Genomic DNA, 12477 nt, shown 5'->3' with positions numbered 1-12477 from the left:
AAACCCAACTGTAATGGGTAGGAATCCTTCACTGACAGAGGATGCTGTGTAGCACCAGCTGGCTCTAATAAACACAATAAATCTCCCTTGGTTTGTCTGCTAAATTCCGTATCAGTCTAAACCAAAAGGTCTAGAATTATTTCTGACCTGCATATAGATTGATTTTTCTTTTCAAGATCCTACTAGCACTTTTAACACACCACTGAGAAACTTCTTCCCTGAGACGTTTGGAAAATAAAACGATACTACATCATGGACAGAATAGCTTACCTGAGGCGGAATGATGTTCTCAATACTGATACCCACATACACCAATCGCTCTTTTCTTTAGGAGAGAAAAAAAACGAAAATAAGCTTACCGAAAGACTGCAGATACCTAAAATAACACTGTAAGTATCACCCTTTGAAGGTCTTACTATCGCCAGCTAGAAGCATCCCCAGAGGATGTTCCAACTGAAAACAGTTATTTCAGTTGGAATTATTTCCTCCCCAGTCCCGTTATTTCAATGCCTGTTTAGTTATTACTATCCCTCTGCAAAGCAGCTGGCTGTGAATGCAACCAAACAACAGTACCTGCGTTCTGCACGCTCCTTCTTTTTTAAGACAACATCCAGATCTTGTAATTGTTCTTCTAATTTCTCACAGAGTAATTTCTAACGAAATGAAACAGAATATTAGTTTCTTTCATAACCAACTATTTTCACCTAATGTTCAGACACTTCATTCGCTATTCCTGCATTTGTCACATCAATGTCTGGAAGAAGGGTGAGTGTCTTGCTGCACTGAAGGCTCCTTTTTGATGAGAAGAGCTTCACAACAAAGACAGTCTTGCTAAAACATGGGTGCTTCACCATGAACTGCTGTAGAGATGCACTGTCCCAGTAACTAACAGTCATTTACTATAGGAACCAATGTGCTTAAAGCAAGTATTAAAGATGTTTAGAATAAACATGTCTAAATTAGTACCACATTTTTGTTGGGATTTACAGCTTTGCTTCTGAAAGCCTAAAGTTTTTGTAGATGTATGTAACATACATACACAAAGCTGAGTACATATACAAAGTGTGATATCTGTTTGTCCTTTGTCTTAGAGGACTCACATTTGGAGAAAATACGAGTCTGTGGACACCACAGAAAAAGCAGAGATATGATTCAGGATCATTTTCTGACCCAATGTTCCGTATCTTAGAACGCCACTTAATACTCAAGAAGCCCTAGGTAAAGTGACTTTTTATGAACAAATTGTACCTTATTCCATGTTCATGCCCCCTCATGGTACTATTTCAAGGATGATGATCATGCTTTTACAATCTGTTTGTTTTCCTATTAAAACTTACTAAACATCGACACAGCAATGAGATTCTCTATTTGAAAGCTTATCCTCCCAAGAACCATCCCTCCAAATCTTGCTATTTTAGATGTATACAACATGAAACAGGATACACGTACTATTTTTTTTACAGGAGAAGCAGATTCTGACTTTCAAAAAAGTGTTCATGCTTGTCTATACTTGATAAGGATAACTCTGGCTTCCCTGGCAGAAGAAAGCTACACCATGAGACTCATCAGAAATAGCAGCTTTCTCTGATTACCTCCTGAGCAAATGCCTCTGAACTCAGGTTTACTAATGGGCAAGCAAGAAGAACAGCATCCTTACAGCCCATCACAGTCTATTTTTTAACAGAAAAAATTATAAAAGAACTTGTTGAACTCCCAACAAATCTCCACAACTGCAAACAAATCTGAGGAGAACAGTGAAGTCAAATAGGAACCATACATGCTGGCAAGGTGGGCAGAACCACTCTCCATCAGGGATTATCATCAGGGGAGGGCGAAGGCAGGCTGTGTGGTACCCACTGTCACAGGAGTCACACAACAAAATCTGCAGAAACAAAACAAATCATGAGTATCTTTTGGCATCTACAACGTACAACAAGCTCCAGAACTATTTCCCCAGCCAGCACAGAAGCACTTCGTAAATATTTTGGACTGTGCCAAATCCCCTGAAATCTTGCGTCCCTTATCAATACATGTTTCCAGGGCCAGGAGTGTTTTTTATGGGGAGGTTTGTGTGTCACAGTTTTCTACTTAAACACCACATCTCCTATGTGTTCTCAGGTGCTCAGTACTACCAGACTACGTAGATTCCCATCCTGTGGAATCTGGTAATGCTTTCCAGATCTTGGAGTAAGTGGAAAACTGCATCTGGACAAGTTGTGGTGTGAACTATTTTCCCTGTGCACTGACATTCACATGAAAGAAACCCGGCCATTTCTCAATCAGGATGATCTTATGTGCCAAACAGTACAAGACAAAGACTTGCAGACTCTTAGAGGAATACCGAATAAGGCAACTGTGAGAGTTCATACTTATTCCATTAAAACTGAGGAACCAAGCTGACACAAGCCATGTGACTATCTACTGGAATATTTACCTCTAATAGCCTGAAGTTCGATCTTTGTCTCAACTGCACTAGAATATCTATCAGACACCCGAGAATATGTTATTTTGTGGATTCATATCAGGACTGATGTTATGACTTCCCCGATAAACAAACGAATTCCTGATTATATCAACTACTGATGAACCAGAACCACAAACATAAGAAATATATTTTTGAAATAAGAAATTCTTAGAAATAAGAAGGTTCATTGTGCTCTTTCTGTATGGCTTTTGCTGTACCCAGTCCTCAGGGTGATGTGCAGCTATATCCAATATGGATGACTATGTGGCTGTGACCATGCCACAAGACACTGGAGTGTATATATTGCACCGCTCTTTTTTAAATGTTGTCTCTTCTGTATTTGTTGAGACTGCAGACACAACTTCAAAGCCAATCCACTTCATCTGACACAACAGCCAATGGCAGTTTTCCCCAAAAGCCTACCAGCTCAGGGTGATTGGGAAGGCCACACTTCTTGCACGGCTCATCGTCATCAGCAGGTGCAGCTGCCTCTTCTTCCTCTTCTTCCTCTTCCTCCTCATCAGAGTTTTTCTCACTCCCTGAGTCCTCACTTTCTTCATTACTCGAGTATTTCCACCTGCCACGCGTTCGCGTACCCGTCCACCGAACTTTGCTTCTCTATGAGACACACCATTTCAAAGTGAAAACAGAGGAAGCTCACAGAGTTTCTTCCCAGATCCCAAAAAAACATTCGTCTCTACAGTGAAGTGATTAATTTCAGTTAGAAAAGCTGCAGTAAATTTCACAGAATCACAGAATCACAGAATAACCAGGTTGGAAGAGACCCACCGGATCACCGAGTCCAACCGTTCCTACCAAACACTAAACCATATCCCTCAGCACCTCGTCCACCCGTGCCTTAAACACCTCCAGGGAAGGTGACTCAACCACCTCCCTGGGCAGCCTGTTCCAGTGCCCAATGACCCTTTCTGTAAAGAATTTTTTCCTAACGTCTAGCCTAAACCTCCCCTGTCGGAGCTTGAGGCCATTCCCTCTTGTCCTGTCCCCTGTCACTTGGGAGAAGAGGCCAGCACCCTCCTCTCTACAACGTCCTTTCAGGTAGTTGTAGAGAGCAATGAGGTCACCCCTCAGCCTCCTCTTCTCCAGGCTAAACAACCCCAGCTCTCTCAGCCGCTCCTCATAAGGCCTGTTCTCCAGCCCTTTTACAACAGAGCGTTTGAGTGAGTAGACTGTCTTTCCAAGAGCCTTAATATGCAACAGGACAATAAAGGGAGAAAACTTCCTATATACCTGCAGGAAGAAATTTTCAAAGAAAATTTAAAAGTAGAAAGACAAATTTGTCACAGCCCCTTTTCTTCCCTATTTTGACAAGGTAAACTTGCTTGTGAACATGGTAAATTCTGCATTTAAACTTTCTGACTTTTTGAGGATAGCTTACCTCAGTTCAAAGAGGATTCTTCCCCCTCCCATGCACAGGTTGTATATTTTACTTCACTTTAGAAAACATGTTTGAACTCTAACAAGTATTTAACATTAGTATTTCTGGTGCTTCTCCTCTACAACAGGCACACTTGTCACTGCACCTTCTAAGTCCATAACTTCTATCTAGGTAGGACTTATAATCGCTACTACTGTAACTTATTTTCTGTCTTAATAAAAATCTTTAAATGAAGATTTTTAAATCACAGAATCATAGAATGATTTGGATTGGAAAGGACCATGAAGATCATCTACTCCAAACCCCCCTGCAGTGAGCAGGGACACCTTCAACCAGATCAGGTTGCCGAGAGTCCCATCCAACACAACCCTGAATGTTGCCAGGGATGGAGCATCTACCACTTCCCTGGGCAACCTGTGCCAGGGTTTAGGATTTTTAAATGAAAAATTTATTTTTATTTTTATGTATATGGCAGATTTTTTTATAGATGTTATTGTTCACTGAAAAATCAGCTGTCCATTTTATGAAGGTTTATTCAAGTGAAAGAAACTTGCCAAGTAAGCTGGCATGTTGCTAAAAGTATAAAATCAGTATGCAAATGTGTAGCAGCAGAAAAGTTAATAGGATTTAGGATGCACTTCAAAATACAGAGCCTTTATTCCTTGTTTCTTGTTCGTACTCCATATCCAGAAAAAAGGGAAGATAAGTTAATAAAGGATGTATTGTAATTACGTATGCATAAGTACATTTAACATTGTGTAACATTTGCCTGACATGCTTCAAGAACTGTGCTGTATAAGCAAAAGTTTCTCATGAAAAACACACCTCCATCCAATGTTGAATGTATATCCCATGTATGAGAAAAGCTAAATTACATAATGAACTTGCCTAGAAACAGTAGCCGTAATATTTTTATTCTTCACCATTTTCTGATTCCTTTGTGGCTTATGATCATCCTCAAACTGACCAACCAGACACCAACAAGTATCCACCTAGTAAATCCACAGGAGCTAGAAGTCTCTATTCAGCCCCTCAGCGAGACTGACTCTGGTCTGATCAATTCATTTCTTAGAAGAATTCTCTCTGGTTAACTTGGTCTACTAAGTTTAGGTTAAATAACAGATTTTTCTAAACTGGTGAGTCAACACACTCTTGGGGGGAAGGTGCTTAGATCTGTCGAGTCCACTAACTTGTACTGCAAAGCCAGTTCCTTGCAAAAGCTGAACAAAGGAACACAATCATCAATATCCCTACACAAGTATGTAGTCTCCTTATAAGTAAGACTGTAGGTACTCTTTTTTTTCCTGGGTAATAAAACTGTATTACCTTGTTAACCTTAGAATTTGCCTCCTTTTCTTGTTTTTTTGCATCTTCTTTTCGTTCCGATTTTTGTGCTGCTGCAGGTTTCTCCTCTTCCTCTTCAGGTCGTTTTTTGTCAGGTTTCTGATCCCGAGTCTCCACAACTTTTGGAGTGGGCTTGGATATTCTCGGAGATCGCCTTAACGTGCGGCCAACACTGACCTCTTCTGGTGGTGTTTCTGCCTTTCTCTTCCGACTGGAAATCCTGATTGTTAATTTAATTCCTTCTTTCTGTCTTTCAGAAGTTATTTCTTTATTATCTGTTGCACAGCTTTCTTCTTCAGAAACTAGCTTATATTTATATTTGGTTTTAGGTAGCGGCGATTCCTTTTTACCCTCTGAAGAGTTCTCTAGATTAGACGCATGGGCATCATCTGATTGATCTGGCTCTGTCTTGGCAGCTTCCGTCTCTTCCTCTTGTTTTTCAGGGCTGGATTTTTCTTCTACTTTGCTCTCCTCAGGTAGAGCCATTTTAGTATCAGAGCCCTCCTTCTCCAAAACTGGCTGCTCCAAAGTAGTGGGAGGAGACATAGGGGGGACCTCAGCATTTTTTTGAGAGTCAGGTTTCTCCTCAGGCTCCTCTTTAATTTTCAAAGTGTCTTCATCATATGGTGCAAGCTCGGGCAGCTCTGCAGGAGCAGATGCATTTGTGGACTTCTCTAAGCATTCTTTGGGTGGCGATAGTCTGTCCTTTTTGATTTCCATGGCTACTTTCTCTTCAGCTGTTTTGGCACAGTCTTCAGAGTTTGAACACTCTTCCACTACCATTTCAGCAGTTGTGCTGTTAAGGGGCTCTTTTTCCACAGGACTAGATTCCTCCTTTAAAGGCACTTTCTGACTTGAAACCTCAGAGATCACAGCCCCTGTCTCTTTCACCACAGTCACTGCATTCTTTTCAACCTCACAAGTTTTTATAATTTTACTAACAGAATTCAGGGAATCTGACACCTTTTCTCCAATTTTCCCATTTCTCTCTTTTAATGAGCTGCTTTCTTCCTTTGTGCTAGCAGAGTGCTCTGACTTATTATTTTGTATGACACTTGGAGTTATTTTTTCACAGCTAACTTCTCCATTTACTAGCACTTTCCCATCAGGACATAAGGCAGTAATTGTAGGGACTCTCTTAAAAGCCTCTTCTTCTGGTTTCCCTTCTTCCTTCAAGACATCCTTTGTTGGAGTAACACATTTACACAGGGGCCCCTTTATCGGACTGTCATAGTCATCCGTCAGCTTGATCTCTCGCTTCTTAAGCGGTATTTTTGCCTGCTGGTCATTTTTAAGTTTCTCACTTTCTTCCACTGTTTTCTCCATGATGTCTTGGGGAGTTTTGACATTTACACAAAATTCTAACCTCTCTGGCTCATGAACTGCTATTTTGTCTGAACAACTTTTTACTTCTTTTAAGTCTTTTGGTTCTATTTTGTTTTCCTTAACCTCTACTTTAACAGGCTTGACATTTTCCTTAAAGGAGTCACTTTCTTCTTTGACAGTTTGCTTTTCGTCATTGTATTCTGAAGGTTTGTCTAATTTTACAATTACTGGCAATTTTATAATTTCTTTTTCTTCCACTTTCTCAGTTTTCACCACATTTTCGTCTTCTTTGACCACAGGAGGAGGAAGGCTTTCCAATTCAATTGACTGTTCCTTTACTTCCTCTTTTTCTTCTTTGATTTTTAATGGATTTTCTGTTGACAGAGAAAAACAACTATGAAATAACCAGGGGACCTACAGGATTCCAAATAGCATCTATCAAAATAAAGGCATATCTGAAAAAAACAAGAACCTCAAGTCTCCTGCAAAAGAATTTTCTCGCATTGAATCATTAGGAATCCAGCCTGTGTAATGCTTTAATTAAATGAATAAAATAACTTTTAGCTATAGAAACACAGTTTGGTTTAATTATATGCCAAGATAAACCTGAGTTTCAGAAACTAGCAGCAGAACTCTAGAATTACCCTTTGTTAAACAGGGCTCCTTCTTCAACAGTACCATAGCACTTTCAGAGGATATGTAAAACCTAAGCAGAGAGCACCACGAAGCATCCACTTTAAGTCTCACTTGAGTTTCTGAATTACTCCACAAACCAGAACATGGTGTAAGACTCCATGGTCTTCAAGTGGAATTCCACATAGAAATCAGTCTCCTGTCTGTACATTTATTTTTATTTCAAAAAATACTTAACTATTGTATTTCAACAGTTCAGAGAAAAGGGAAGACATTCAACACTATCGTTTATGGCAAGATTCATCTAGATTCTCTGGGCAATGACTATATCTCCTATGCACTATCAAAACACAAATAACAGACCACATTCTACATTCACTTCATCTGCCATTTCAAAAACAAGCATAGTCAGTAGTAGTATGTCCCAGAAAACCTGCACAGCTTAGAGAATTAGGTTACCCTACTTTGCTAAGTCAGTTTTAGATCATTAAGGCTTTAAGTACAGTTCCAGAATTCAGAAGAAGCCACACATCTATTTTATTACTACGTACTTAAGCCTACTATTTATCATTACTGCAGCCTTTTCGTACCCCAGGCTTTTTTATTTTGCCATACTTTTTGAGTCAGCTAGCAACAGAACTAATTATAAACAGCAAATATAATACCACTACATATACTATAACAGCATCTTCTATCATCTGGAAGAAGTTACTGCAAGCATGCCATAACTCCAAACAAATAGAGCATGTTTTTCTTCTACCTCACCCGTCTCCCTCCAGGCTAGTGTAGCTTTTTTTTTCCCCCACAATGAGTGCTTCCCGAAGTGCTTAGAAATATACAGAGGAAAGTATGTGACAGCTAACTTAGATACAGTAAAGAAAAAAGCATTTTAGAAAAGCAGCAAGTGGTGAGGAAGGATTCATACATTTTATAGTAATTTCAAATACAAAGCATGCCTCTAAATAAGCCTCAGCGATTAGTACAGCAGTGAAAGGTGCATGTCTAAGGCACCAGAAACAATAACATTTCGAAGGCTCAAGGGTGATTTTTCCCTTTTCTAGAAATGGTCCCCCACTCTGAGCTCCGGTAACATAAAATCTGTTTCTTCAAAGACATTTGTCTGTACAGTGAGAACGAGGTATTTTTTTCTGTACTCATTTTCTTCCACCCTCTCTTTGCTTCTTTCTGTAGAAACTTCATGCAACCATTTCTTTCCATCACCTACTGCTTTTTCCCAATACCAAGGATCATCAGAACCCCCAAGCTTCTCTATACTGAAAAGCAACGGTACTTCTATAGTTTAACTCCCTGAACTGCTCATAAAACATTCATATAGACAAAATGACTTAATGCTATTTGAGTCAATCAGACTAATAAGAAACATAAGAACTGCTTCAGTTTATTTTTGTATGAACTAATTTAATGCTGTTTGGGAAGTGGTCAAAGCAAGCAGGTATCATGTCTGACATGTTTTCCCTCTACCTTAGAAGAGCTTCGGGTGCAGTCTTGGGACTAATAGGAAGAAACACTAAAGCTTCTCAGCTAAAAGAATCCAAGTAGAGCTCTCTGAAATCACTGGCTACACTTAAATCGCTGCACATGTAAATAACTTCATTATCCATTACATACATAGAACTAGGAGTGATTTCGCATCAACACACAGCTTAATGCAAGTCCTGACCCAGATGAGCTTGACATGGGATTTGGGGAATTACATACAACAAGGACATTCATTAAAATGTTTTCAAATGGCTCCTCTTAAATTCAATGTAAAGTAAAATTATATTTGAATTGGAGGTCTCCATTAGATGATTTAAGCTGGCTTGACCAATTTGTACTGAGACAAAGGCAAGATCAGTACAGGGAATTAATTCTGCAATGTTGGGAAAACTTATATGCACAGTTAGATATTGGAAATGTTTTAGACTGAAAGCATTTTCTCCTGGCGTTCAGCACAATGAAGAAACACATACTAACACAGTGGAATCCTTAAATCTAGTTGCTAGGGTAAAATTACTTGGGATAACAAGCTTTTAGCTTTTCATGACTGAAAAAAGATCAGTTTCTTATAACATGAACTACATAGGCTAACTGATACCGATAGCTAGTAAAACAACGCACAATCCAACAAGTCAGGAAAGTTGTTAAATATGTGCAATGACACAAGGATAATGAGGGAAGAAAGGTTCCTTGTTAATAAGAACAGTTTAGGCAGCTGAAGGACCACTTCACTTATAAAATACGTTAGTATTTTAAATTGTTTTAACTTAAGCCCAAGTCTTCTTGAAAAATACGTAGATAAGGACACATTTGAAGAAACAACCTATTTTTTTTTTGATTCAAACTCAAAAGCAAAAATAAACAACACACCCAATACTGCACTGATTTCAATCATGGCATTGCACAAACAGATGTTTTTTCTTTTCAAAATTTTAATGCTCCTAGAACAGGAAAAGTTAGGCAACAGTTCAATGCTTCACAAAAAAACATACAATGACAAGTATTTACAATATTATACAAAATGTACAGCAAAAATAAAATTACTTAGAAAATAATTTACACACAGCTCTCTTATTAGAAGTAAACTTTCCAGCCTAAATATGCACTAAACCTCCAATAATATTTATAATTTCACAGTATTCAAAATTTTCTTGCTTTACTTTGAACAGAAACACTTTTCGTGTGTGCTTCTTTTTTTTAAAAAAAAAAAAGTCCTAACCTAACACAGCAACTTTTCATGAAGTTGAAAACTAACACTGCCACAGCACAACATTTAAAATTTGAGAAAAGAAGGCAGAAAACCTTGTGTAGATGCTTCTTCACCCTTTTTGGTGTCTTCATCTTCTACGCTTGGGCTTTCACATGATGAATTCTCCTGCTGAGAATTGCTGGGTTTCAACAGGGCAGGATCAATTTGTGCTTTCAAGAGCTCAAGAGTCTCAGCAAGCTCATTGCGGTTTCTAGACGACAGAAGAAAAAAGTAGTGTCTGACAATCCACTTATTCAACCCAAAGGGATTAATGAAAAATAAACAAATACTAACTACTTTTAAATGAACACTGCCCCGAAAATCTTATATACAAGCACAGTGAAATTCCTGTCCCAGAGTGGCTGCAACTTTGCAGCCAGAAATCATCCAATTTATTCATACCAATATTAAGTCACTTTTTTGGAAGCACCTTATCTATCTTGCCTCGAGTCCTGTTGAGTATGGATCCAAGCTATTACTATTTCTCTTTTATTTATTACCGTCCCACCAATTCTCTTTTTTACTCTCAGCACAGGAGAAGTTGCAGTTTTCTGCTCATACACTAAAGAAGCAACTATGTCATTTAAGTGACATTTTAAAAAGCAAGTACTTTTTGCAAGTACCCATCCTAACCAGACGTCGCAAAAACTACCAAACAGTCTAGAAACCCCCAGCTGCTTGCATGCATGCACTGCAACTCCTTATTTCACCTGGACATTTAACTACAAAAAAATAACACCTTAATGTATAATGAATTTAAACAGTGATTAGAAAGTCATTGTTGCTTTCTAATAGAATGGAATAATAAGGTTCCAATACACTTGGAACTAATCAAATTTTAAAAAAGAAGTTTATATGTAGATAAACTAAAAATGGATAATTAGTAGATATGAAACAGATTTCAAGCTAATCTTCTTTCAGTAAGAAAGATCCTACTCCTATTTCGCATAAAGTAAGAAAGGTAAAAACAAAATATGCAACAAGAATCACAAAATTCCATATATCTGAAGCTAAAATATCATTAAAATATTAACAGACCAATCTGCAGCAACCAAGTCCCAGAGGCGTTGACTCACGCACATATCAGCTGCACCAACACCATACACCTCATCTTCATGAGTCAAACTCTACTCCAAAAAATTTTTCATGCTTATTTGTACTGTTAACAGCTTTGTAGTTCCGTGAAGTTAAAATCATAATGTAATTCCCCCAAGACCAAAACTGTCAACTTGTATTTGCCTTAATAGGGCAGAAGTTAAAGAATCGAGAGTCCCCCTCCATTTCCTAAGGCATCTGGCTGGCCAGCGAGCAATACGGAGCCCTTGTCCTCAAGAGAAGCTTCTCTCAGTACCCATTCCATTGTAGCTTGATTAAGCAGAAACAAATTACAGGTTGGCTATGACCAACAAATCAGTTATTTCTGTATATTGTTCTTCACCAAAGCACACACGTGAAGTTAGAAAATCCCACTGTCATGATTTATTGAAATAAATTTCTGAATCCTGGTTACAAATAGCTGACCCCTCCTAAAAAACAAGGGGAAAAGACAAAAAGGAATACCTAACAATGCACTTCCATGTGGATCCATCCTGGTCATCCTGCTCTTCTATGTACATCCTAACATTATGCTCTTGATCAAGCTGATACCAGTACATCAGGCCATCCTTGTCTCGACCAATGGGCTGAAGACGCATGGCATCGGCATCCTCCTCATTAATTATATTCTTGAACTTTAGATTGTCATCAAACTGACATTCACAGAGATACTGAAAAAGTGAGAAAGTAGAAGACTTCAAATATCAAAATACAAACAGAAACAAGAAAATAATCTCATTTCCTTTCAGTGCAATTTGGAACTTCTTTTTAGGTCTTTTTTGGATCTGTGACTTAGCTATAGCTACCAGGCTTTTTTCCAGATCATATTTTTTTTTGAATGAGAGACAATTTTTATTTGCTAGTGTGCTTTGTTTTGTGGGTTGGTTTTTTTTTTTCAGACAGTACAAATGATTTCACTCCACAATAATTCACAAACTTGGAACCAACCCTCACAGTTTTCTGAAGACTTGGAAAGATGAAGTCCAATCTTTGTCTTAAGAATTCAGACAAACTTATCTAATTGCAAGCTAATAAACATTTTCAAAAGTGTACTGCACATGCAAGTAGCTACTGGCAAAACAGTAAGTGCAAAACAATTTTCATACAGAATTTCATATGGAGTATGAAAGCGTTACATTCAGTTTGGGCCTAAGCCACCACCACGAGCATCATGACTGTTATCAGCTCGACATTTAACACATCGACTTATGTTTCAGTCATGTTAAATTTGCAACATACTTAGGTGTGTGAGAAAGCAAAATCTCCAAGATATTTAAGCAAATACAGAAAAAGTCATTTACAAACTTAGTTGATGAGCGTGTACCTTCAGAATCCCCAGTTTGCATTCAACACTCATTTCTAGGTATCCTTTTTTTTCCATCTCCCAAGCCCAAGTGCTGTTGAATTCTTGGCATATCTGTCACAAACCAAATCATAAGATTGCTAGGGTTAGTGGATAAAAGCAAC

At 38.4% G+C, this 12477-nt stretch overlaps 1 protein-coding gene across 1 annotated transcript in view; it reads right to left on the bottom strand.

Annotated features, from left to right (window-relative positions):
* Positions 1 to 12477, bottom strand: part of RSF1 (remodeling and spacing factor 1) — a 61766-nt gene that overhangs the window by 18894 nt on the left and 30395 nt on the right. The window contains exons 3-10 of the mRNA XM_069883244.1: positions 12335 to 12427; positions 11476 to 11681; positions 9969 to 10126; positions 5190 to 6907; positions 2888 to 3082; positions 1778 to 1882; positions 574 to 653; positions 271 to 325 (exon numbers count right to left, since the gene is read on the bottom strand). Coding sequence (XP_069739345.1) covers positions 271 to 325; positions 574 to 653; positions 1778 to 1882; positions 2888 to 3082; positions 5190 to 6907; positions 9969 to 10126; positions 11476 to 11681; positions 12335 to 12427 — 2610 coding nt within the window. The remainder of the gene's footprint in view (positions 1 to 270; positions 326 to 573; positions 654 to 1777; positions 1883 to 2887; positions 3083 to 5189; positions 6908 to 9968; positions 10127 to 11475; positions 11682 to 12334; positions 12428 to 12477) is intronic.

The sequence above is a fragment of the Phaenicophaeus curvirostris genome, chromosome 1 (assembly GCF_032191515.1).
Source record: "Phaenicophaeus curvirostris isolate KB17595 chromosome 1, BPBGC_Pcur_1.0, whole genome shotgun sequence".
Taxonomy (NCBI): Eukaryota; Metazoa; Chordata; class Aves; order Cuculiformes; family Cuculidae; genus Phaenicophaeus; species Phaenicophaeus curvirostris.
This window is presented reverse-complemented; position numbering and strand designations above follow the sequence as displayed.